We start from the raw sequence: 27,277 nt of genomic DNA, 5'->3' as shown, positions 1-27,277 counted from the left end.
CAATCCCAAACTAATCTAGTCTAATCCATTTTGAAATCCTAATCCAATCTTATTTACTCTACCAAACGTGGCTTATGTTCCCCCAATGCACTCAGTAATTTCATTAATCTCAGTTTGAGCGTAGCCGCACTGGATTTTGATAAAATAAAAAATAAAATAAAATAAAACGCTGCGTTTTGGATGTTGTAGCATCGCTAAAACTTGAACCGAACCGGGTTCTCAAAATCGAAGAAATCGAAAATGCTGAGTCAAGACCCTTCGCTCTGTAAAACCCTAAACCCTTCCCTCTTTCTTCTCACTCCATTTCCGAACCCTCTCCGCCAAACCCTAACCCTCAAGCCCTCCAGCGCTCCAAAACGCTTCGGCATCAGAGCTTTGTCCAAAATTCCCCAAATTGCCGTCCCCAGTTTCACATTTTCCCGCCAAATTCCGCGGGACCTGCGCGCGTTCGCCGGCCGGAGCAAGAAGAAGGCTGGAGGAGGTCCGGGAGGCTCCGGCGGAGACGGCCGAATCGATGCAAACTCCGAGTATCGCAAGGAGGCGAAGAGAAATGCTCGCCGGAAAACCAAGAAGCTCGCCGAGTCGATGTTCTACCGGCTCAAGAACCCGAGCCGCAACTACCCGGACAACTTCACACAGGACGAGCTCCAGCAAATTGGGCTCGGGTACGACCGTATGGTCCGGTTCATGGAGAAAGACGACCCGAATTTGCGCCACCCGGACGATTGGTACAAGTACGGCGAGTTCGGACCCTACTCGTGGAAAGGGGTCGTCGTCGGCGACCCGGTTCGGGGCCGGTTCACCGACGAAAGGGTGAGTATAATTAGTGAAGTTAGGGATGAGGAAGAGTGGGAGAAGATTGAGCAATTTGAAATGGGTCAAGATTTTGGGAAGAGATTGACTCAATTGGATAAGAAGATAGGGCATAGGTACTTCTGGGTGTTTGTGAGGCACCCGAAATGGCGGCTTTCGGATTTGCCGTGGGAGCAGTGGACTTTGGTTAGTGAGCTGGTGGTGGAAGCTGAGAAGAAGCAGAGGTTGGACAAGTGGAGCTTGATGGGTAGGCTTGGGAATTTGACTAGGTCATTGATAACTAAATGTGCAGCATGGATGAGGCCGGACATTTTGTATGTGAAGAGGCCGGTGTATCAGTGCCGGTTTGAGCCTCAGGATGACTTTTTTCATGTGTTGGTGCCGTTTCTGGATCCGAAAACAGAGCAGGATTACTTGTTTCAGTTGGAGAGAGAGGATGGGAGTGCTGAAATGTGTACATATTATGCGGGGTTGTGTAAGATTGCGAAGGTGAATCAGAAGGCGTATGTGGATGATGTGGTTAAGGCTTATGAGAAGTTGAGTGATCAGGAGAAGTCTAGGTGTTTGGGGTTTTTGCTGAAGAATCATCCGGTTAAGCTGTTGCATCCATATACGAAGGAGTGGAAAGCTAAGTTGGAGGAGTGGGAGTTGGGTTGTGATGCTCCGGATAGTGATGATGCTGACCTCCCTATCAATGCGGCAGAGAAGGAGTTCACGGATTGGGTTGAGGTTGATGATGAGGGTGACAATGAGGGTGAGGGTGAGGGTGAGGATGAGAATGACGATGGGAGTGATGATGAGGAAAGTGATGTTGTTATAGATATGGAAGAGGGTGAAGATGATGTCTTGGGTGTCAAGGACGAGAATTTGAGTGAAGAAGAGGATGAGAAGTATTGGGAGGATGAGTTTAAAAAGGCTGCGACTAGTGCTGAAGGAATGGAAAAGCTAGCAAAACGCAGTGTAGAGATAACTGATAAGTTTTACAAGAAACAATTGAGGGAAATGGAAGGAAATGAAGGTGGAAACTCAGTAGAAGATGGTGACGAAACTGTCATGAGGGGAAAACGACCGAAAATAAGTGAAGAAGAATGGAAGCTTGCTGGGTATGGTCCATGGAGGAAAAGGATTAAGAAGAGTAGAATTCCTCCACAGTTGTTCTTGCGAGCAGCAGTTAACCTATTTACTTACAGAAACCTTGTGAAGGAAATTGTTTTGACTAGACATGCAATTCTTGATGGTGATTTTCCTCACAAGGCTTCAAAGAATTGATCATCTGTCTGGCTGCCTATGAGTTATCTATCATGAATTTGCCCCTTGCTTGTATGACCGTATCGGCTAGTCAGTAACTACGGAGATCCTGTAATCTGATTGAATCAATCTCAGTTAGTTTTGTTCATGTAAAAGGGAGCTTAATTGTGAAGATTAGTAATGTGAGAACTATTTTGCAATGTAGTTTTCTGTCGCAGTATCAACTTTGTGGAGTGCACAATGCCCAGTTTCATTTTTCAGGTTTTCGAGCATGAAGTAATTGTATAGGAGTGTTTTTTTTTTCCTTTGACTGATGTTCTTTGAAAAGCCAGAACACTGAAGGAAGACATACAACATTACAACAACTGGGAGCCATTGCTCCTTGTTTGGTATAGAATTATCTGAATTAGAAAGCACAGTGTACCAAGCATTGAGTACTCATTACTCACACCCGTCTGCACCATTTCTCCTTTTCCAGATTTCCCACGAAGTCTGGACAATAAAGGTGAAAAAAGTTACTCTCATCATCAGTTAAATTCCTCGCACCTTCTTCAAAAGTCATCTGTCAAGAGTTGTATGTAATGTCTTTTTTCGATTGAATATAACCAAGACCGCTGCCAAACGAAACACTCTGTCCACGGACAAAGAAGAACACAATGCACAATATAGTCTCAGGACACCACACAAGCTACGGGTGGGGTTTGCAATTACTTTCCTTTTGAAGAGATCCAAAGAGTGGGGATCGAGCCAAAATTTTTTTTGACTTTTGGACTAGTTTCAATGCTCCAGAGCAGTTTCCAAGTCTTGTGATGAACAGAATGAGATCGAAGCTCTCTTATTTTCCTTCTGGGACAGAGTGGAGCAATGATAACCCGACCTTACAGAACCAACCCAGTTCTCATTCTATATGGTACAATACAGTAGGAAAGTGTGAATAAATTCACATTTTTTCAGTTTTCAATCGTGCTCAGTTCTAATGGAAAAGAAGCAATAAGCCTGCAACTATAGGGAGCTTGATGAGCAGTACAAGTATTAAAGGCAATGTTAACTGAAAGACCTCTTATTATATCTGGTTTATGTCTAGGTCGAGATAGCAGCTAGGCAGCTCATGTCTCAAGGCTTTGATTGGATATATAATTATATATAGAACAAAAGGTACTCAAGACATTGTGAAGCTTAATATTTAGTTATTACACCAGAATTTCAGACTGTGTCAGTCTGCTCAAAATATACAAACCTAACAAACAAATACACCAGAACACATAACATAGTGCATAAGAACAACATGATATTAACCCCAATACTGCTCTTAACACTAGGCACGTACATGAAGCTAATGTTCATAAACTGGGCCATTAGATACATGGATTAAATAAGGACTAAGTTCTGGGTCTCCTCCTCCGCCTTGTGCTTCTTGGCTGCCTCCTCCTGCTGAATGTCTCTACAAACCAGTCATGCTTCTTGTCTGTCCAAAAGTTTCCCCCAACCACTCCAACTATTAGACCAGCAACAACTCCTGGAAGAACCACAAACCAATCTAGCTCAATTTGAAACCCAGAGTCTTTGTCTTGTTCAAAGGTTGTTTGTGGTGTTGTGCTCTCAGAATCTTCACATTTCTTTGACAAAGGTTTTCCACACAAACCTGAGTTTCCTTGGTACTTATCTTCTTGGAATGTATGTGGGATATGACCATAAAGACGATTGTGGGATACATCAAAGTATGCAAGGAATGTCAGTCGTGCTAGATCACTGGGGATCTTTCCTGAGAGCTGATTTTGGGAGAGATCCAACGATTCAAGAGCAGTCAAGTTCCCCAAAGACGAAGGGATGGGGCCAGTGAGAGTGTTGTTGGAAAGATTGAGCAAACAAAGCCCTCTTAGATTCCCAATGATACCTGGAATCTCTCCTTCAAATCTATTACTTGAGAGATCTATGAGCCTCAGAAGATAAGGGGTCTTGAAATACTTCAATTCAACACCTTTGCTAAAAACTATAATCGGGTAATCATAGTGGAACGTGTCTGGATACATCCCGAAACGAAAAAAGGATTGGACGTATATTTGCTCGTTTGCATCAACAGATTTCATGGCATTCCAGTTATCCAAGTGGTCGGAGGGCAACAGACTTGAAAAATCATTGCTAGATAAATCAACAATGGACAGCTCAGGGAACTCATGGCTACTTGCAGGCTTTCCAATTATGCCATGAAATGCATTAGACCGCAAAATGAGAACTTTTAATAGTTGAAGTACTCCTAACCAAGATGGGAAGGTATCAGTGATATGATTATTTCCCAAATTAAGAAACACCAACTGAGAACAACTAGCAATTGATCTTGGTAGCTTCCCTTGTAGCTGATTATAACTCAAGTCAATCGCTGCTAACTCCGTACTTCTGTTTGCACATATTTGAGGAATATCCCCGTGAAAAGAATTGTTCTGCATTTTCAATATCTGAAGAGCACTGAGATTCTCAAAACACTGGGGAATCTTGCCATCCAGGTTGTTGTTAGACAAATCAAGAATAAACAGGGTCTCCATAATTGTGTTGCAGAATGTAGCTGGGATTTCTCCTGCATATTCATTGTTTGAAACAGAATAGATTTGCATTGACCGCGCTGGAATTGGCAATGATCCTCGTAACATGTTAGAGTCGAGCTCTAAAGAGAATAACAAAGGCCATGGAATAATGACTGGATTTTCTTCAAATCCAGTTAAGTGGTTGTGAGAGAGGTTAAGATAAAGCAAATTTGCACCAGCTGAATTCCACATCCATTTTGGTATTTGGCCTTGAAGATTGTTGTCAGATAGATCTAGATCCAGCAGTTCACTAGTGTATTTCAAAAATTTCGGGAACTCTGTTAAGTTGCATGAACCCAATCCTAGATATTGAAGCTTTGGAGGAACAGCAGTAAATCCAGTTTTGATCTGTACAGCTAACTTGTTGAGCGACAAACGAAGTCCCCTCAACTCTTCAAGCTTGGAAAACTCATCGAATTCAACATACCCACTCAAGTTATTTGAGTCGAGGAAAATATATTCAAGACTTTTAAGCTGGAATAGTGACCTGGGAATTGATCCTTGCAGATTGTTTAATCGTACGTCTAAAGAAGTTAATTGGGTCAACTGCAGAAGGCAAGATGGGATTTGACCAGTTATTTGATTGTAGCCCAAGTATAAGTCTGAAAGCTGTGTCAGATTAGCCAAAAAACACGGCAAATCTCCTCTTAGGTTGGTATCAACGAGGGACAAGTGGTTAAGTTTCGTCAGCTTTCCAAGCCAAGACCAGGAATCAAAAACTTGGCCACGGAAAGTGTTGTTTCTTGGAGCATCAAAATATTCTTTACTATTATAGAAGAAAGAAGAAAGACAAAGATAATTGAGCTGGGTAAGGTTGGAAAGTGAAGATGGAACATGGGGATAAAAGTTACAGAATGCTATACTCAATAAATTTAAGGCACGAAGGTCTCCAATTGTAGCAGGTAGATGACCCGAGAAATTGGTAAAGTCCAACACCAATATCTTCAAGGGACTGCTTCTGTTAAGGTCATCGGGAAAATAACCGGTTAGATTATGGTTAAGGCCCAAATCAAGTACTTGCAAGTTTGGTAGGTGGAAAATGCCTGCTGGGAATTCCCCGTACAGATCACATCCTACAAGACGAAGAGATGTGAGAGAAGAAGCATTGACCAATATATCAGGCACAGACGAGACTATGTCTACCCTAGAAAGATGAAGTTGTTTTATGTTTGTTAAATTTTGAATTAGACTTCTGAAATTGGCCTTTTTGAAAGCCAACATATGATGGGAAGTCAGATCAAGAGTAGACAGCTTGGATAGATATGAAATTTCTGATGGAATATATCCAAAAAATGAAGACCATGAAAGGTTCAGATATGTTAGGCTAGCAAGATCGCCTAGCCTTGATGGAATATGAGAGAAAAATCGATTATCTGAAAGGTCAAGCATCTGCAAGTGAACAAGTTTGAACAGACTGCTGTTCGAGTTGATGGAACCATTAAGACAGCTGCTAGCAAGATCAAGGCCAATAACATGGCCAGAGTCATCATTGCATTCAACACCATCCCATGAACAACAGTTACTCCTTTGAGGATCTCCTTCTAGTCTACCCCAAGATGCAACTTTCGGATAAGCAGAGGGATCTCGGGAAGCAAACTTATCTATAGTGAAACTGGCTTTGAATTGCAACAAGGCAGAGCGCTCGTCATCGTGGCAAAGTGTCTGCGTCTGTACAAAAGAAAAACAGCATGCAGCATTAATGAGCAACAAGAATATAAAATGTTGCATAGAAAAGAAGTCGCACCAGGATGATCCAATTCCCGTTCCCATGAAAAGTTCTGTTTAGTATATTTTGTATGTAGGTTTTTGGGTTTCACATAACAAAAACTTAAACTGCTTTATAGACAAAGAGCAGAGCTTCTTTCATGAGTTGGAATATTAAACTAGAAACAAAGTCTTCAGGAAAGAGGTTTTTGAATAGGGTCTTTATCATAAGTAGGGTCTGAATTTTCTCGAACCGACAGAATGGTACTTAGATTTTCAAAGTAATCAAATATGTACATGGACTTCTAAAACCACATCTCTGAGGTGCTTCCGTCTATATTTCGTTATTCCTCCGTTAAGTGCAGGGGTAAATCAGACATTTCACTCAAATTGGCCACTAAAATGACTATCATAAGCTGATCTAACATGGACAAACACATTTCTTTCCTTTCTTACTTTTCGTCCAAACTCTTCCCCCAACACTATCCATGTGAAACTTTCCCTCAAATTTTTATTGTCTCTTGATAAATAATAACAATATTCATCATTCCAACATCATATTTTTATTGTTTTTCAAAAATTAGCCCAGAATTGCAATTAATTTTAACAAAGTAAAATTAAGAAACAAAAAAAAAGTAATTATACAACAAAGTATTATGGAAAAACCAAGCATAATGATAAAAACTAATTGCAATTTTAATTTTAGTGGTCAATTTGAGTGAAACATCTGATTTGCCTCTGTACTTAACGGATGAATAACGGAATATAGACGAAAACACCTTAGTGATGTGGTTTCAGAAGTCCAGGTACCTACTTGATCACTTTGAAAGTCCAGGTACCATTCTGTCCGGTCCGTGAAAGTTCGGACCCCACCTATGATAAAAACCCTTTTGAATATAAGTCCAATTTTATTTCGTCATAATGCATGCAGTCCATAGGTAATTTTATTATCAATCTAGGTCCATTGACTTTTGTCATTATATTTTCATGCCATTTTGCCTCTTAAGTTAAATATAGAAACAAATTAATTGGTTTTAAGCATTTATTTATTTATTTATGTATTTTCTTTTCAATTTGAATTTTGAACCCATAATGAACCTGCAATAATTCGAAATATAATTTGTATTATAAAATTAGCAAATAGAGATGGGAAATCAACCTAACTGGAAGGTACAAAAAAAAGTTCATACATTCTAGCTAAAAGATACGTATAACCTATATAAGAGGTATAAATTTAAGGATTTCTTCTATTATCTACAAAAGTAAGAGATGATATACGTTTATGGATTAATGTTCTTTGATTACTATAATCGAGACATGTACCTAAGTAAGAGATATAAATTTATGGAATAGTTTTCTATTGTAGGTATAAATAATCGAGATATATACAAAGTAAAAGATATACTTGTTAACTTCCTTCTATTGTACGTAGGTATACCATAAGTAAGAGATAAACCTAAGTAAGAGATATATGTTTATGGATTAATGTTCTTCGATTACTATAATTGAGATATGTATCAAAGTAAGAGATATAAATTTACAAATTAGTTTTCTTCTATTATAGGTATAAATAATCGAGATGCATATGGTGAGAAAAACTACATATATATGAGGTATACTGAAATACTGGATTTTTGAGCTCTTAATATATCTACCACAAAATTGCGTAATGGTTACCTTAGAATAAGGTTACAATAGTGCTTTGTCAACCTACAATACACACACACACACACACACACACACACGTTCGTTTCTAGGTTAAAGGTAAGTTAAGAAGGAATTGTACAAAAAAAAAATTGAAAAAGAAGAAGAAGAAGAATAGCTACGTACCATCCATGGATGGAAGAAAGGAAAAATCGAGCACCAAAAGGATCACAATCGTATAGGGCCAACAAGAAAATATCTTGACCATAAAAAGCTTAATGTTAAAGAAGGAGAACCACGTTCATAAAAAACCTGACATTACATACAAGAGCCATAACCATAGAAGCTTTGGTGTTGAAGAAGAAAAACATTATCAAAAAATTGCTTTAGAAAGAATCCTAACTTATAAAAGACATGTTTTAAATTAGAATAATTTTAGAAATGATTTAAATTAAATATGGTATTCAATGTCATATCAATTCCATAATTTTATGTCGAATCAATAAGAATAATTTAAGAAAGATATACATCAAATATGATATTAAGTTACTAAGGAGAGGATCCTCTCCTGCTAATCTACCTAACCTACCTAAGCTTTTGACTAGGTAGTGACACGTGTAAAAACAATAGAATAGTGCCACGTAGTGATTGACACTCAAAAATCAATGTGGACAACATCCTTTCTCCTCCACCGATGAAGGTATTTTTCTCTCTCTTCTAATCTTCAACCTCCGCGTCTCTCTTCTGAACCAAAGGCCTTTCTTCATTTTACTTCAACTCCAGTTCCACTTTGGTTCAATTTTTTTTTTGTCGCTCTTTATTAAGTTCGACTTATCTTTATGGTTCTGCCGTTTTCGTGGTTAAAAAATTCTTTCTGAGATTAGTTAGGATTCGATTGATGGGATGGAATTGGTTGGCACAGAATTGGGGTTGAATGCTAATCATCAATTGAATTGTTGTTGTTCAAACCATGGCCAAAACCCAGACTGATCATCAATGCCACAGAACATGTTGCTTAAGCTTTTTTCTTTGCCCATCTGGTCAATCCTCTGAGAGCATTGGACTTGATGATGGGTTTTGATGAAAAAGTTGCAGAAGGCCTTATCGTTGTAGTAGTAGATGTAGGAAAGAGGGATCTGCTTATAATTATTGGGTTTGATGAGATGATAGAGGGCTATTAATAAATGGAGAAGTTCTTGAAATATCTAACTTGATTTCTGCAGAGTTGTTTTCACTTCTATTGCTGCAAGAACTCTGTCTCTTTTATATTCAGGTCGATAGACTCTTTTATATTCAGGTTGATAAACTCTGTTGGTTCTCTATTTTTTGACTGCCAGTATCTGCAAGACCCATATTAGAAATCAATGTGGTCAAATTCCCTACTCTACATATTCAAGAAATCACCGAAATCAAACAAAACCCAAAATAAGAAGAACAGATCGAGGGGGAAGAAAGAGAGGCGTGAAGGAAGAGACGAATAGAGAGACAAGAAAGATAGAAAAAGAAAGCATGTGGACCGTTGGATTCGTTATATCCACGTGTCACTACCTAGTTAAAAGCTTAGGTAGGTTAGGCAGATTAGGAGATTAGGAGAGGATCCTCTCCCAAGTTACTAATCAGATTGCTAATTTCAATCCTATAATTCTTGCATTTTGTGTGCAAAGACATTCAATAAGGGCTTATTAGTCATGTAAAAAAGAAAACTTAATGAGAGTTCAGTCAGCAAGATAAAAAATAATAATAATAATAATAAATCTAAGGTGGCAGCTCAGTCATTTGACAGCAATTACCAAGAAAAATTGACGCGGACTACAATCAATATAGAGTCTAGCTTTTGGACTTTAATCAAATTTTACAATGACAAAGTCAAGTCGTTGTTTATTATGATCATGGGCCTCAGCTCTTATGTGACAGAATTGGAATATTTTAATGCGCAAGCGCTGGATCTAAGTGATGGACGATTTTTCCTCTAATGTCAGGTCTCTATCACTGTTTTGTCACTGACTCACCTTTTGTCGTTTTGGCACCGATTAGACGAGTAATAAAGAGATTGAGAGATAGAGAACATGGGGACGGGAAGAGGAAGAAAATTCTTGGTTGTTGGGTTTTGATGTGAGAAACGTCGAATCTGAGTAGTCAGTTTTGGGAAGAACAAGAGCCTGTGTAATACCAATACATTTTAGTAACTCAAGGGCCTGAGTAGTCAGTGTACTGGGTTGTCACACAACAAACCCGATAAGCTTTTGCAAGCCCGTATGAGTAACTCAAAACAAACACCACACAACTCACACCAAAACAAGGAAAACCTTTCAACACGAAAATCAAGAAAACATACCATGCTACCCAAAACAATACTCTTTTCTCAAAAGAAGACAACGAAAGTCACACTGTGACAAAATCATATAAATCGTTAACCTAACAATTCAAATATGATAAATCGATCCAACCTGGATAATAAAAGTCAACTCACAACAAAACATCAATTCGGTCCAACTTGGACAAAACACAAATTGGTCCAACCTGGACAAAACACAAATTGGTCCAACCTGGACAAAACACAAAGTCCAACCTGAACAAAACACATCAAATCGGTCCAACCTGGACAAAACACAAATCGGTCCAACCTGGACAAAACACATCAAATCGGTCCAACCTGGACAAAACACAAATCGGTCTAACCTGGACAATATATCAACACACATCAATCATACCTATCGTTAACCTAACAAATAGAATATGATTCTTTGGTCCAACTTGGACAAAATACGTACCTAGGAGTCGTAAGTAACCTACTTAGATCCATGAAGTACTATGGCAGACAGACTAGAGCTCTAACTGAATCGTAACCAGTCACCCGGCCAAGGTTCAACCTTACGATATAACACTGCCTGAGGATGCAACCTGCAACCCCGGATCCTTAGGCCAAACTGACCCTCAGATCAAAACGTCAAATCAAATCAAAAGGAGAAATCACAACCTGTGACTCTCAAATCCTCAGACCACCGGTCGTCAGATCAAAACGTTAAATCAACCTAAAAGGAGAAATCACAACCTGTGACTCTCACATCCTCAGACCACCGGTCGTCGGATCAAAACGTAAATCAAACCAAAAGGAGAAATCACAACCTGTGACTCTCACATCCTCAGACCACCGGTTGTCGGATCAAAACGTTAAATCAAACCAAAAGGAGAAATCACAATCTGTGACTCTTAAATCCTCAAACACTTTTCAAAACAATAAAAATACCATTTCCCACCAATTGTTTTTCGAAAAGCCACAACCCAAAACAATAAAATGCATCAATCATGCACATTGTTTCCACAAATCCACCAAAACACATATATTTCACATAAATATATAATTACGTAGTCATCCGCTCAGGAATGCCATACCAACTATAGTTTGCAGTTAAATCAATAACTCTCAAAACGATAAAGGAAATCCGTTCATTAATGAACCTTGAACCTTGAACCTTGTGAGATTACTCACCTTAGAATCCCACTGCGTCTTTTATACAGAACCGAACTAACACTGTCACCAACAACTCGTCCAATTCACCTTTAGAAGCACCTAATCACCAATGACCTCAAATCAGTAACGATTCACAAATGATTTAAGTCTGAAACCCCTGTTTTGAACTAAAATCCCCAAAGTGACGCCAATCGAGGTGAAACCACATCCGAGACCACCCAATATCTCCAGAATACTTCTACGATCGATATGTCCAAACCACAAGTGGATCGGACGCTCGGATCCTCACAGATCGAAGCATCAAACGGTCCGAAATCATAAAAATCACAATATATTCATACGATCTCCAAAAATTATGTATTATATATCGAAATGCTCGTATCGACGAGTAGATTGAACTCAGGAACATAAACTATCCTTGAGGTGGCCGGGAACTGCCGAAAAACACCACCACAGTAGTGGCGCCGCCGCCGGCCCAAAGTCAGAATTTGACAAAACTCCCAACACCAAAGTTCTTCATCTAAGCATGCTTGTGAACTTTCATAACTAGCTCGAAGTCAGAAAACAAGCATAAAGGGTCGAAAACTACCACACAAGCCGTGAATAGTAATCAAATCTGAGTTGAACCAAGTTTTACGTGAATCGGTCCAAACAACCACCAAGGATCGATCAAGGAGGCTGCTTTGAGCTCCCCAAGCTCAACTTGAAGCCCCGCCGACCTCTGAGATCGGAGAACCGATCGGGTCCGAAAACACTCAACTGCGCCGCCTTGCAGCGCCGTCGTGGAGGAGAATCGGCACTAGAGGACACCAGAGGGACGACCAGACGGAGGAGACGATCCTATCTGGAAAGTTTCGTAGCCGAAGACCGCCGCAGTTCGCCGGAAAAGCCGGGTCGGGTCTCTGGGTTCGGGTCGGGTCACGCGCAAAGAAGAGAGAGAACATAGCTTTTGATTTCCGGAAAAGAAAAGTGAAAGAAATGAAAATAGTAAGTTTCCGAAAATGGAAACTACTATTTATAGAACTTTCTCAAAACTTCAAATGCTCACAACTTTCACATACGAACTCCGATTCTTGCGTTCCACATGTCCACGAACTCATATCGACGCGCTCTACAACTTTCATGAAGGAAGTTTTCGGAGAATCCCAACGTATAAAAAGTCAACCTTGAGCCCCCCCTAAAGTCATACTTTCTGAATAGAAATTCGTCCGAAACACTTCAGCTCCATCCACGAGCCACGAAACCGTCCAATAACCATCATTTAGATTCTGGAAAATCCTCGGAAAATAACGAATTTCTGGGGCATCACACTACCCATCTGCATTCACAACACTAACGCATCGGTGGTAGGGCTGTCAATTCCGACACGACTCGAAATCTGCACGAAATAAAACAGGTTGAACCATCACGATTAAAAAGCGGGTCAGCCGTGGGTCAACCTGCCATGACCCATTTAATAAATGGGTCAGCTACGGGTTAACCCATCAACACGAAATGAACCTGTATAACCCAATTATGTTATACTTCTTGAAATTTTGGACGTTGGGAGTATTTGATCATAGGATTAAACAATTTGAAATATTTTGCTTTATAATTATTGGATTTAATTATTTATGAATATATATAATTATTTATATTCTTAGTCTTGTGGAGTTTTTAGTAAATTTAATCAATTTATGAATTATTTTTATTAAATGGGTCGCATTGTTGACCCTTAAATGAGTTATTTTGTCTAACACGACGCCATCTATTTGTTAAATGGGTTAAGCGAGTTGGAAATAAGTAACCTGTTTAATAAATAGGTTGGGTTTGGGTTTAAATTTTTGACAGGATCATTAAATGGGTTGAGTTTGGATTTGTACATTGCGACACGACAAATACCTTGACCCGACACGAACTCAACCTATTGACAGCCCTAATCGGCGGACTGCCTAGCGATGGGTAGTTTGGGAATTTTCCTTGTGAGAAGGTCCCACATCAGCATTTTAAAAGAGTAAATTGATGGAATAGTGACGGATTAGATCGATTTGATGAAATTGGAGAGTACAATGACTTTTCTGATTAAATTAGAAGTATAGGGACTGAACTAATGGACCCTTAAAATTACAAGGTAATAAGCAAAATTTAATCCTTTCCTTTACTAGTTTTATTCTTATTATCTTCACGTATGTTATTCATGAAAGACATTATGTGGTGAGGACGCTAAGAATTGAGTTAGAATTATGTTAAATTAGATATTCTAAAAATCAAAAAATTGATTTTCACAGCACGTCTGGTTATCTGACATTTACAATTTACAGGCCTCTTCATAGCAGAAGCAGTTGAGGCTAGTAGCCTCATCTGAAAATGGCGGGAAGTCCTTAAACCCCAAAAACCCTACTCCTCTTTTCTCTCAAATGCTACCCATCGCAATTGTCTGTAAATCGATCATCTCTTGCCTAATCATCCCCGCCTTCCCAAAACCCCTAATTCCGAGTCATTCTCCGAAACGTTTCTTCCAAACACCGAAACGTTTCGCCTGTATTCGCTCCCAAAAACCCCCAATGTCTTCTTCTTCTTCTTCGACCCATGTCACCGCCGAGTACGCCAAGTCCAACAGGTCCTCTTGCAAGAAGTGCTCGAAAAAGATCGAGGCCAAAGCTCTGAGGCTGGGCTTGGTCACCAGAGACGCGCGTGGGTTTGACGCGATCAAGTGGCACCACCTGGGTTGCTTCAGTTTTGGGTCCGAGTTGGTTGCTTCGGTTGACAAGATTAAAGGGTTTCAGTCTCTGAAGGTATTGCAATGTGGGTTTTGATTTTTTTGGTAATTGGAAAGATAAAGGTTCGGTTTTTGGATTAACAGAGAAAATGGATGCATTTCCCTATATATTGATTGTTGTTTAACTTGTGTGTGTACTCAGAGCAGTGATCAGGAAGCTTTGAAGAATTTGGTGGATGAATTTGAGAAATCCAATGAGGAGGTTTTTTTTTGTCTGCTCTTCATGTTTTAAAGGAAGAATGAATTTTACCGTACCTTTCTTTGCTTATTGATGGATATATAATTGATTCTTGCAGGATTCAAATGGAAAGAAAGGTTCTCTAAAACAAAAGGTAAAAATACTGTGCTTTTATTTGATTGCTAGATTAATGGAGATACCTGTGTTGATTTCTTGGTTTTCCCAATAGGTTTGTGAAGTAGATGAAGATGAAAATGAAGTAGGGGAAAGGGATTTGAAGAAAGCGAAGGTATGATAACTTCCTTTTAGAGTAGGTTTGTTTGTTCAACTCTAGGTCTGGATGGTCTCTTACTGGTGACATGTACATGATGCTAGATGGGCTACAATTGGAAATTGGAATATGCAGTCACACTTGCGATATTAAACACCTCTTGCAGAATATTATTGCATCTGTAGTTACTTAGAGCTCATATTGAAGTTGCCATTAATGGATTCAAGTACTTTTTTTTTTGTCTGAAGGGTTCAAGTATATTTCATGCCAAGATATAAGGGAATTGCCTGCAAACATAGGAAAGGATGGTTCTTCCTATGTCCATTTTAAGCTTTATGTTCATTTTTTGTTTTGTTTTTTAAATTCTTTTTAGGTGGTAATTCCTTATATCCTCTGTTGCTGTCTTTCCATTCTTTTCCCAAGTACATACCTGCAGTGACAATTCTTTTTTTTTTTTTTGAATAAAGAGCAGTGACATATATTTATAATATGGAGTTGTATCCTCATTATTCTTTCTTTCTTAAATGAACAAATGTATCACACGGACTCCTATTAATTACTTGTAGCCTTGAAGGGTTATTAACTTCCAGATCAACATCTAGGTGCAAGTGTGACTTATAGGGCTCAGGAATTCATTTCTCATGTCTGCTTTGTAGTATGAATTCTTTTAGTTCTTATCATCAACTTGATCATTCTGTTTTTTATTTGCAGGTATCTAACCTGGAAATATCCTTTTCAGTGTCTGATGTGAAGGACAAGTACAAGGTCTGATCCATTTCCTCTGTTTTCTTTCACACTGCAGAATATCCTTCCATGTATTTGGTTTTGGCCCAAGTATATTGTGAATATACCTTCAATGTACATCTGTGAATTTTGTGGTATTAAAGAAATCTTTCTTTGCTTCTGTAGCTGTACCCTTTACCTTTGTTTTTCTTATGTTGGAAATATTGACTGATTCAGGAAGCAACTCTTCCACCTAAATGGAAGGCATTTCAGACTATCATATTTCTTGAAAGGGTAAGATATTTCATTTTTATTCATAAAGGAAAACTTATTGGATCTACTTTGATAATTCAGATAGGTAGAAAGCTCAACTTCATTCATTTGTGTGTGTTTGTATATTTAAGAATATTATAGTGGCTTACTTCATTTACCAAGTATTATGCGTCCTTTTGTATGTATGTTTTTGTTTTATCGCTTTTCTCGCTCTACATAGCAGACATATGATTCTGTGTGTATTTAATTATTGGTCACAGATTTTATGATCTTTAAGTCTCATTTATACAAATGCAATAGTACTTTAGTGGCCTGACATAATATGATATCTTTGAGCATCAACAGTTTAATGTTATTTAATGTTCATTCTGCCTACAGGATGATGGTCTGCATGAGTCAAGTAAAATTGCTGCTTTTGATTTTGATGGATGTCTTGCAAATACTGATGTTAGGAGGTATGACCAATATGATGTTTCGTGCACTTTAGTTTCTTTTGTGGGTTATTCTACTTCTCATTCCGTTGGTGGAATAAACTTATCTCTGAATATTATGTTTAGTAGAATGTGATGAAATGTGTACATATACTTTAAATTTTTGAAAGTCAATAATCAATCATGCAGAAAGCATTTTTAACATTTATCTTATGTATTATTGATGCCTTTTGATGTACAGTAAAGAATCTAGTCTGTAGGTCCATACTATGCAGACATGGGACTATATTTTATAATCCAACCATGTCTTTATGACAAATTATGGAATATAATTTATAGGCTAAGAGACTTTTGAGAATGTAGCTGAACTCACTGTTCATATATGTCATGGGCCATTTAAGAATTATACTAAATGTTAATTGGCTTCAGCAAGCTTGATAACTTATAATTTCAAGAAAAATTGTTCTACAACTTCTACTGTTAAGGCCATTGGTCAAAGTCGTTCAGTTATATCTCTTTTCAATAGGTTCCAGCAGTATATGAGCTATGAAGCAACTTCCATTTGTACAAAGGAAGAGATTTCTTATTTTTCACAGAACTGTGATCAAACTCTTCGATTGACAACCAATATGTTGCTCTAATGTCAGAGTCGGTGCTGATGCTTGGTCCCTAATGTATCCTTCAATACCTGATAAACTACGGAGCTTGTATGAGGATGGCTACAAGCTGGTGTGTAATGTTTGTTGCCCATTTTAGCTATTGAAGTTTTATACAGGAGTCTTGTGATTTTGGGCATTGTGACATTCTTATATGTTTAGTTGCATGGTTTTTAATTGTTTGGAAGTTTGATGACACTGACTCTTTTCCATCATCAGGTAATCTTCACGAATGAAGCCAACATTGAGCGCTGGAAAAATAAGAGACAAGTAGCTGTGGACTCAAAAATTGGACGTCTCAACGACTTTATTAAGGAAGTGAAGGTCCCAATTCAGGTAACTTATTATGTTCCTTTCTGATGAAAGAATAAATCTATTTTACTTAGGAATGCCATTTATCCTTAATCATTTGTTGATTTCTTACCCTGCAACAATGAATAGTAATTTAGTAGCATTTCTTTAAAAATGATAACATTAGTTTCTGGCATGAATATAAGATTTGAGCGCTTCAGGTTTCAGCTATATTTCAGACATTATATATAACTTAGTAAAAGAGTACCTTGTGATGAGACCATTATTTAGAAGATATGCACTGCATTTTTTTTCCTTAGAGTTATATATGCAAGGAGATGAATTTCAGTTATCTGTATCCAGGTTTTCATAGCTTGTGGGACGAGTCAAGGAGAAGACCCCTTTCGCAAACCCAAACCGGGGTTGTGGCATATGTTGGAACAACACTTCAACTCTGGCATTTCCATTGATATGAATCAGTTATTGAACTCCTATTTTTTTTTTCTTTTTTTCCTGGGATTACACATCACTACTTTTCACATAGATTCATTAGAAATGCTACCTTAGTTTAGTTTGTTTGTCTTCTTCTTCTTTTTTCTTTTTTCTCTATTGCATTTGTTATTTAATGGAGCAGACATCATTATAAATAAAAGCTCTTTCTGTTTGTAATGTAGATCTTTTTATGTTGGTGATGCTGCTGGAAGAAGCAATGATCACAGTGATGCTGATCTTAAGTTTGCAGAGGTACAAATTAAAGTGTTATATATTATATTTTATGCTCCAATTGTATTCATTGTTGCATACTTAATATCTATTTCCTTTGATCCATTATCCTTTGAGCATAGTAGCATTCCTTATGCCAATCTATCAAGGCTAAGCCAAATTTAAAAGTTGTGCTAAGCCGTGCAGTTTTACTACCCTTTTGGACCTTATAAATTGCCAATTTCTTGAATTTTGCCACAGTTCTGTTGTCAGAGTTTTGGACTAACTGATCACCTGTCAGAATTTAATTGAAAAATGCTTCAAGTGCGTTCTCATCTTATGTGCTGCTTGGGAATTACTTTATTATTCTCCCCCGCTTATAAATTTAAGAAGCTTCTATGCTTACAGTTTTTTCTTTTGCAGGCCAATGGTTTAAAGTTTTATGTCCCAGAGGATTTCTTTGAAGCTTGAGGAACTTTACGGTCATCAAATCCTACTAGGAAATTCAGTGTCACGTTGGTATTCAACATAGTTCTTTTCTAGCAGGTGATTTTGATATAGAAATCATGTTGACTCTCAGCCCCCTTTGTAAAGGAAATTGTGTATTGGCTATTAAGCCATCAACTAGCACAGAAGCACCCGGTGACTTCAGTCCTAGTGCATTGTAGTTGTCAAGTAGTTGAACTTTTTCGGATCTCCTAAGATTAATGTCGTTACCTCGTACCTTCATCTCTGTTGCAATGAATTAAGCACTGCTTGCAAAGCAATTTGTGATAGTAGGATATTTTCAAGTTCTTGCCAGGAGGTTAGCAGTTATCTTTGCAGTGTGTCTAGGAATTTCACATATGTTTTTGAATACATAACTCCGAGTCTCCGAGTAAAATGAATAAAATCGGGCTGTTGAAGGGTTTTCCTTCTTCTCTTCATCAAATATGAGACACTGTTAATAGTAAGATCAATTTCATGCCCTACACAGTACACTCCTAATCAACGGAATTCAAAAGCTAATCTGAATTGGCAAGCAGGCAAAGCAAACCGGTGAAAATTGAACCCAAGATCCCTTGCTGATTAGATTGCATTAATGAATCAAGCTACATTATCCCTTGTTGATTGGAAATTTGGGATGTTGAGAAGTGGTTTTTTTCCTCTTCTTGTTGGATGATAGTGATACCACAAGAATTTACCGAGTGTAGCGTTTCGGTTGCTGGTGTTTAAAGAAAGATTACTATTCCATGAGAGAGAGAGAGAAAAAAAAAAAAAGTGATTCTATTCATACCTCCACATTTGGTACATAGACCTCTCTAAATTTTTGTATAAATTTATATTCCATTTTGCCCTTGTATAAAACTGAAATATAAAAAGCACCACAACTTACACAACTCTATCTTCTTCTCCCTCTCTCTCTCTCTCTCTCTCTCTCTCTGTCTCTCATTGTTTCGATCTCCTTACTTTTTCTCTATCTCTTTGTTTCTTCTCTCTCATTCTGTCTCTATTGTGATTGATGGGAACTTGGGAAGGTAGTAGTTAATTAACAATGGCAAGTGTTTCCAAGATTTGCAGACTTGAATGATGTATAGTATTGCAATTATTTAAGGGGGAGTGAAATTTGCACTCCCTAAATTGCAAACCACACCCCCCCTACTTTTATAATAATTTTAATTGATGATGTGTTTTCTGTTCTCAAAATTGCCCTCGTCTCTCTCTCTCTCTCTCTCTCTGAGTGTCGCGGAGCTTGTCGGGGATGGTGTCGATAAGGACAAGCTCTTCGATGAGGTCTTGGGTGAGGATGGTCTGGGCGATGGCCATGCCGCCGTTGCCGGCGCCGATGACGGAGTCTGGCGGTTGGATAAGGAGGGCGGTGCGGCGCCTTGGATGAGTATGCACCACACAGACACACATATGATTGTCTCATTGCTCTTGATTCCTTCTTCATTCCTTTAATTCCATCAAACCCAGTTGGCAACGATGAACTTTCTATTTGGAATCTTAGAGGAGTTTGGTATTATTCTGTCCATTATGTAGATTGCAGATGTACCCTCTCTCTCTCTCTCATAGAGAATAGGTTGATTTAAATCTGGTATTGATTGTTTTTTTTTTTTTATGATTAACATCTGGTATTGATTGTTCAAACCACCATTTGATTCACTACCTCCAGTAACTCACCCGATTCGAACCCAAATCCGCCACTTCCAAATTGACGAACACCACCAACAAACTTGATAGCCTTTCTTCCATCAAAGAAACCTTTACTCAACAAAAGAAAAAAAAAATAGAATCCATTCTTTTTTCTAATTCAATCTCCACTTTCATCATGAATTTCGATTTTCTCATATCCATCTCAAAGGTGCCCATGAGACTGTGCTGTAGGTGATTGATTTAGTTGGTCTGATTAGCATCCTAGGTATGTTGGGTTGAGAAATTTTTCACTTCTAATCGAAAGAAGAAATTAGCTTTCTTTGGAAGAGAAGAAATTGATTGACAGTGGAGAAACTCAAACCAGAAGAGAGAAAAAGAGATCAACAAGGGTATTTCTAGAATATTGGAATTTCCATTGATTATAAATATATTATAAAAATGAAAGGGAGTGTGGTTTTCAATTTGAAGAGTGCAAATTTCACTCCTCAATTAAACAACATACTACCATGCTAATAAACTAGGGGCATGTTTACTTAGGGGGGTGTATTCAATTAGGAGTCTATTAGATTGTTTTGGATTTCAAAAATCTATGGGTATTCAATTAAGATTTTAAAAAGTCCATTTAAATCTGATGGTATTCAAAAACCCAATGATTTTGATGGATTTTATTAAATGATGGATTGTGGAGGATTGTAGGGTGTTTGGTATAAATACCAAACCCTATCAGAAATCCATACTCTGGACGTGAGATTTTGACATACTTGTTTTTCTCTCTCATTCTGAAGATGAAAAGATGTCCAACAGTAGAATACGAATTGACGACGAACTACAGCCATTTTGTTTGGGGAGTCTTCATTTTTCTCATGTCTCCAATTGATTGAAACTGGGAATTGGTCTTTTGGGTACTCACATTTGCCTGACACGATAATCAAATCTTGAGCGAAGGTACGATTTCCCTCTAATTTTAGTTCATCTCTGTGCTTCTTTGTGTTTCTAAAGGAGATAAAATATGTGGGTTTCAGTTCTTTTATGGATTTTGATTCTTGAATTGCAGGCAATTTTGTGGGACGAATTAGTTTTATGGAGGGTTAAGAAAGAGCAGGTCTCAATTCCATGTTGCCAATATTGCCACTGAAGTCAACCTTCTGAATAGGTGTGAATTTTCTTTTATGTAATTGTAATTAGGTTTACTTAGTCTGATTTGAGATGAAAATTCTATTTATTTTGATGGGTTGTATTCGTTCACATTGGAAAACATTGTTTTTGATGAAAGTTTCAAGAATTAGTTATAGAAATGCTATATAAAGATTAGGTTTTTGAGTTTATCTATTGTTAATTCTTGTCACACTGGTCACATATTTAGGCACAAACGCCTGTTGCAAAGGAAAGCTAGAGGCCGGTGTGTGATCAGATGAAACTATGTCTTCTGCTAAATGTGATTAACCTCAAGATTGGGGGTGTCATGATCAAGGGTGATAGGGGTACTGGGAAATGCACAATTGTTAGGTCCTTCACCGTTTGATTGGCTCTGGCAATATATGATTGGCTCTGGCAATATATCCAGAAGAAAGGGAGCTCAGGCCATAGTTGCTTGACCATTTTGGTATGCATACTCAAGTTGGGACTGTGAGGGATGCAGAACTGGTAGTGATGATTGTCGAGGAGAGAGCTCGGTTTGACAAAAACCCAAAAGATTTTCAGGTTTCTTACGAAGCTAAGCAAGATAAGCTTCAGGAACAAATTACCTCAGCTAGAAGTGGTCTTTTCATCTGTACAGACTAGAGATTGGCTAGGATCTCATGCTGGAAATCTCCCAAGTTTGTTCAAAGTTGAATGTCGACAGACTGAGAGGAGACAATGACTAAAAGGGTTGCAAAAGTTTTGGCTGCTCTGAAAGGGAAGGGATAAGTTGACTCCAGAAGATTTTGCTACTGTCATCCCTAACTGCTTAGGCCATCGCGTCTTCGGAAGGATCCTATAGAATTGACTCTGGTACCGTTTACTTGTCAATATTACGTAAGTTTTAGCTGAGGGAGGTGCTGAAAGATCATTTCTTTTAAGTTTTGCTGGCAAGATTGTTGTTTTGTTCTTTCTTTTTTCTTATTCTGGGCGTTAATCTCATTTCTGTTTGTTTACAAGAGGACATTAATGTCATGCCAGATAGTCTTAGACTACTATGTAACAGTTGAAAAGTTAATTGTCTATGTCATTCAGAAGCTTGAAGTTGAACTACAAATATATGACAGAAGTTGTCTTATGTTTTCTTCTGATCAATGTATCGTATATTGTTATTCTCTTTCTGATGAATTCGATCTTCCCTGAAATGTCAATATTTGTTGCATGCTATAATCAAACACATGCATACAGTTAGTTGGATAATGAATTATCAGCTATGCATAAACTTCCTGGTTATGTCCAAGCAAACAAACTTCATGGGTCTTTTTTCTATTATTGTTATTAGGATAATCCATGAACTTATTAAAATCCAAACAAATCTTACTAATACAATACATTAAACTCTGTTCAAATCCATATGGAATTAAAACAATCCATGGATTCTGCAGAATCTATGAGAATCCACAGATTATAAAAAGTCAGACAAAATCATTTAAAATCTAGATTGAATACACCCTCTTTACTTGGAATGGGAGGGAATGATTACGGGTAAATTTATTCCTGTGTTTACTAACACATAAAGGAATTTGAATGATTCCGGGTAAAAGTATTCTTGCGTTTACTAACACATGAAGAAATCGGAATGGGTGTAGGTCCCACCTCTTTATAAGGAATTGATTCCTGAATACTCAAGAATTTGATTCCGAAGGGGGGAGATGGGTTTAGGAATCAACTCCTCCGGAATCAATACCGATTCCTTTCTTTTCTCATTCCAGTTGTCTCCGATTCATAATTATTTCCATTCCAAGTAAGTAAACGTGCCATAGAGGACGATAGACATATCAAATCAAAACACAAGTTAAATGAAGCAAGGTTACAAATCAACCTTTACGCGTACCGTAGAACTTGAAATCCTATATTCCCAGACCTAAGACCAAAATCCTATCCTTGAAATCTCCACACCCACCAAAATTAACTAGCAAAATAACCCATCAACCAAAAAGAGAAAGAGCGAGGAAGAAGAAGGAACACTACGGGCTTGGTTCCAGGTTTTTTCCTTTTTTTTTATTTTTTATTTTTTATCTTCTGTTCTTTGCAAGGACAAAATGGGGCAAAAAAATTTAGAGAGGTCCATATACCAAATGTAGAGGTATAAATAGAAGCACTCAAAAAAAAAAAAAAAACAAGAAAAAAAGATTATGAGAAAAGTAGTCGTTTAATATTGAGAACCAAAACCACATGGTGTGGTGTGTTGGTCAAACGGCTTAGTCTGAAACCCCTAGGTCCAGCGTTCGAATCTCAGCTCTATCCCGTGGCCAGCAGATTTGAGGGACCCTTTGGGTTCGTGCGTCTGCGGTGTAGTGGATCTATTAGTCTGGCTTTCGCCGCAATGTGGGTGCAGGTGTCCTGGGGCTGGGATACCACTGCATGGGTGTGTGAGTTACTAACAACTAACTACCCGATCAAAAAAAAAAAAAATATTGAGAACCAAGTATAACAAGACTATTTGATCTATCGACAACATAAGTGAAAAGTCCGGAGTTCTAGAATGACATTTTGAAAAGAAAATAAACAATGGACTTGATTCAGAATACTGTAAGAAATTTTCATTGATCTTATCTTATCAAGTTAATATGATGCTTGACTCAGACTCTTATCTCACATTAAAATAGGAAGGTCCGCCAAGTAAAATCATGTAGAAAGAAGCACCCAAAAATAATAATAATAATCATAGTATAAAAATTCTATCCTCAACTGAAAATTACATTTTACTATTTATCAATGCAGTAAAAAGCATTTCTAAGCTTTGAGGGTTTTAAAATTACGGACCCGTAACTAGTTCGGTTTCTAGGGAAGAGAGTGAAGAGTTCATGTCCACCACCAATTATGTAATTCTAGTTATTTGAAGAAAAAAAAATCTATTCCCAAAAAACAAAGGAAAAAAAAAAGTCAATTACAGGACTGTTAGAGCAAAAGGCAAGCAGTTGAGGGCTAGGATAGCCTCCACTAAAAATGGCGGGAAGTCCTTAAACCCATATAACCCTACGCCCCTCTTTCCTCTCAAATGCTACGTATCTTAACCATCTCTAGTTCCCACGCAACCGTTTGTCTTTCCTAATCATCCCCGCCTCACCAAAACCCCTAGGTCGGCAGGGGGCCAAACGTCTGAATGTGTACGTCGACATACCATAAATATCTCTATACCACCTTTCACCTTTGTCTAAAGCTTGGAATGCTTTCACTCTGCCCGCTCCTACTTTATTGACAAAGTGCATTTCCCTACTTTATTGATAGATAGCGCACTTCAGCTGAGAATGATCATTTTATCTTTCGAGTCTCTCTCCCAAACGTTTTGCCTGTATTCGCTCCCACATGTCGTCTTCTTCTTCTTCGACTCAAGTGGCCGCCAATGTCGAAGCCGAGTACGCCAAGTCCGGCAAGTCCTCGTGCAAGAAGTGCTCGGAACCGATCGAGAAGAAAGCTCTGAGGCTGGGCACCAAAGACGCGCGTGGTTATACCAAGTGGCACCACTTGTGTTGCTTCAGTTTTGGGTCCGACCCGGTTGCTTCGGTTGACAAGATTAAAGGGTTTCATTCTCTCAAGGTACTGCAATTTGGGTTTTTTTTTTTCTTTCCCGGTAACTGGAAATATAAAGGCTGTGTATTTGGATTAAGCAATAAACTGGATGTGGTGAAGTTTAGAAGTGCGAAGATTCAACTTCATTTCCCTATGTATTGATTGTTGTTTTACTTATTTGTGTATTCAGAGTAGTGATCAGGAAGCTTTGAAGGATGAATTTGAGAAATCTAAAGAGGAGGTACATTTTTTTAATTTCTTTTGTGCACTTCAGAGTAGTTCCTTTCTTTGCTTATTGATGGCTATGAGATTGATGATTGCAGGATTCAAATGGAAAGAAAAGTTCTAAAAATCGAAAGGTAAGTATACTATGCTCTTATGTGATTGCTAGATTATTGGAGATACTTGTGGTGATTTCTTGCTTTTCCCAAAATAGGTTCGTGAAGTAGATCATGAAGCTGAAGATGAAAATGAAGGGGAAAGGAAGTTGAAGAAATCAAAGGTATGATGACTCGCTTTTTGGGTATGTTTGTTTAACTCTAGGTCGGGATCGTTTCTTACTGGTGTCATTTACATGATGCTAGATGGGATACAATTGGAAATTGGAATTTACAGTCACACTTGAGATATTAAACGCCTCTTGCAGAAATATTATTGCATCTGTAGTTACTTAGAGCTCATATTGAACTTGCCATTAATGGGTTCAAGTATTTTTTTTTCTTTTGGTCTGAAGGATTCTTCTTCGTCCCATGTCGAAGCCGAGTACGCCAAGTCCAGCAAGTCCTCGTGCAAGAAGTGCTCGAAACCTATCGAGAAGAAAGCTCTGAGGCTGGGCACCAAAGACGCGCGTGGTTATACCAAGTGGCACCACTTGGGTTGCTTCAGTTTTGTGTCCGACCCGGTTGCTTCGGTTGACAAGATCAAAGGATTTCAGTCTCTGGAGGTATTGCAATTTGTTTTTCTCTTTTGGAGTAATTGGAAAGATAAAGGTTCTGTTTTTGGATTACCAAAGAAAATGGATGCATTTCCCTATATATTGATTGTTGTTTAACTTGTTTGCGTATTCAGAGTAGTGATCAGGAATCTTTGAAGAATTTGGTAAATGAATTTGAGAAATCTAAAGAGGTACATTTTTTTTTAAATTCTTGTCTGCACTTCATGTTTTAAGGGAAGAATGAATTTTACCGTACCTTTCTTTGCCTATTGATGGATATGAAATTGATTCTTGCAGAATTCAAATGGTAAGAGAAGTTCTCAAAAACGAAAGGTAAAAATACTGTGTTCTTATTTGATTACTAATGATTTGTTAAAGGAGATACCGGTGTTGATTTCTTGGTTTTCCCAATTTAGGTTCGTGAAGTAGATGAAGAGGAAGATGAAGATGAAGAGGAAGATGAAGAGGAAGATGAAGATGAAGATGAAGAGGAAGATGAAGATGAATATGAAGATGAAGATGAAGATGAAAATGAAGTAGGGGAAAGGGAGTTAAAGAAAGCGAAGGTATGATGACTCCCTCTTAGAGTGGGTTTGTTTGTTTAACTCTAGGTCTAGCTAGATCGAAAGGAAATCCCCCCTCTCTATCTCTCTTTCTCTCTCTGTGAAAAAAGCAAACCGACGAGTTCTTCCACCTACTTCTCCCCCCTCTCTCGCCAGATCTCGATCAATTGTTTTGATTGTGATCTGTGGCTTGAGAGGGGGATCATCGATCTAGATTTCTCTTCTGTTTTTGCTAGTTCTGTATTCCCTTTTGGTTTTTTCCATGCCTGCCATATTCGGCGGTTTTGCTCAAAGTTCATCTCCGTTCTGACCTTGCTTAAGTCTCTTTGTTTTCGATTTCAATTTTCTTAGATTCATTTGTTTCCATCCTCTTCATCTCCCATTGTTTTGCTTTGTTTGGTTCATTGGCTCTTCAGAGCTTTGGTTTTTTCACTATCGCACGAGGTGATGCAACAAGGGACTGTGTACCTTCGGGTGCCTGTCTTTTCGGTCCTACCCAGGATCTCACCTTCCAAACTCATTTCATTCTGTTGCTGTGTCTCTGGTTCTTTCGTCAGAATAGATTCTTGTTGCATGTGATGATTACGGTGATTTCTGGAGGTTTGAAGGCTGGTTTTATCGAATTTGGCATAGGTCTTGCTCGATCCATTGCAATGGAAAGCTATTACCGTTGTTTGCTTCATTATGGAATGGAGGCTCTGTCTTTCACGACGGTGTGGTCGCTGGTCGTGGCCGTGGCATAGCTCATTCTTGGGCTACACTGTTACCTTTTTTTTTTTTTTTGGCCTATGTTGTGTGTTGTTTGTAATAGGCTATTGGGCGTTCTTTTAGGCCTCTTTGTAATTGCCTTTTAAATTAATGAAATTTTTTGTTTGACAAATAATAAAAATAAAATAAAGGAAAAATGTCCATTTACCTAAATTTGAGTTACACTAACATCATTTACCCAAACATCTTATAAGATTGCTCACTTAACCAACAAATTACATATTGTTTTGCCTTAATACCCAATTAAGTTATTTTTTATTAATTTTTGAGATAATTTTGTCCTTTCTCCCTTTGTCACTTAGAGAGAGAGACTTAACGGGACTCCGGTTGCTAACCGCTAGAATCCGGTGACCGCCCATCTAATTCCCATCATCGGTTGCATGAATCCGGTCACCAGAGGCCGAAATCTGGCGACCGATGTCTAGTTTTAGTGCCCCACAA

At 38.2% G+C, this 27,277-nt stretch overlaps 4 protein-coding genes and 1 long non-coding RNA gene across 7 annotated transcripts; 4 read left to right on the top strand and 1 right to left on the bottom strand.

Moving 5' to 3' along the window:
- The first annotated feature begins 205 nt into the window (after positions 1-205).
- LOC112201590 lies at positions 206-2,253 on the top strand. Its single transcript, XM_024342497.2, has one exon. The coding sequence runs from the start codon at positions 241-243 to the stop codon at positions 2,080-2,082; it is 1,842 nt and encodes a 613-aa protein (XP_024198265.1). The 5' UTR covers positions 206-240; the 3' UTR covers positions 2,083-2,253.
- Positions 2,254-3,440: 1,187 nt separating this feature from the next.
- LOC112203502 (receptor-like protein 7) lies at positions 3,441-6,410 on the bottom strand. Its single transcript, XM_024344468.1, has one exon. The coding sequence runs from the start codon at positions 6,408-6,410 to the stop codon at positions 3,441-3,443; it is 2,970 nt and encodes a 989-aa protein (XP_024200236.1).
- Positions 6,411-13,711: 7,301 nt separating this feature from the next.
- LOC112165420 (polynucleotide 3'-phosphatase ZDP) lies at positions 13,712-18,534 on the top strand. Of its 2 annotated transcripts, none has more exons than XM_040519594.1 (12): positions 13,712-14,234; positions 14,361-14,420; positions 14,515-14,550; positions 14,626-14,685; positions 15,379-15,432; positions 15,628-15,684; positions 16,042-16,118; positions 16,742-16,823; positions 16,970-17,086; positions 17,405-17,510; positions 17,716-17,785; positions 18,167-18,534. In XM_040519594.1, the coding sequence occupies exons 1-12, from the start codon at positions 13,857-13,859 to the stop codon at positions 18,177-18,179; spliced, it is 1,110 nt and encodes a 369-aa protein (XP_040375528.1). In that variant the 5' UTR covers positions 13,712-13,856; the 3' UTR covers positions 18,180-18,534. The 2 variants fall into 2 exon arrangements, with proteins under 2 accessions (XP_040375528.1, XP_024157677.1); XM_024301909.2 differs by having other exon boundaries at positions 13,715-14,234; positions 17,405-17,520.
- Positions 18,535-19,448: 914 nt separating this feature from the next.
- LOC112201793 lies at positions 19,449-22,100 on the top strand. Its single transcript, XR_002936921.2, has 4 exons — positions 19,449-19,742; positions 20,665-20,824; positions 20,934-21,032; positions 21,243-22,100. It is a non-coding gene; the product is annotated as an uncharacterized LOC112201793 (long non-coding RNA).
- Positions 22,101-24,266: 2,166 nt separating this feature from the next.
- Positions 24,267-26,960, top strand: LOC112166221 (polynucleotide 3'-phosphatase ZDP). 2 transcript variants are annotated; one of them, XM_024303007.2, is made up of 9 exons: positions 24,267-24,598; positions 24,762-24,812; positions 24,895-24,930; positions 25,008-25,073; positions 25,305-25,514; positions 25,640-25,696; positions 25,803-25,838; positions 25,922-26,071; positions 26,702-26,960. In XM_024303007.2, exons 1-9 carry the CDS (start codon positions 24,368-24,370, stop codon positions 26,897-26,899), a joined length of 1,035 nt encoding a protein of 344 aa, XP_024158775.1. In that variant the 5' UTR covers positions 24,267-24,367; the 3' UTR covers positions 26,900-26,960. The 2 variants fall into 2 exon arrangements, with proteins under 2 accessions (XP_024158775.1, XP_040362685.1); XM_040506751.1 differs by having other exon boundaries at positions 26,626-26,934.
- Positions 26,961-27,277: the final 317 nt, after the last annotated feature.

This window comes from Rosa chinensis, chromosome 5, assembly GCF_002994745.2.
Source record: "Rosa chinensis cultivar Old Blush chromosome 5, RchiOBHm-V2, whole genome shotgun sequence".
In the NCBI taxonomy this organism is placed as follows: domain Eukaryota; kingdom Viridiplantae; phylum Streptophyta; class Magnoliopsida; order Rosales; family Rosaceae; genus Rosa; species Rosa chinensis.
The sequence above is the reverse complement of the archived record's forward strand: the minus strand, read 5'-3'. Positions and strand labels throughout refer to the sequence as shown.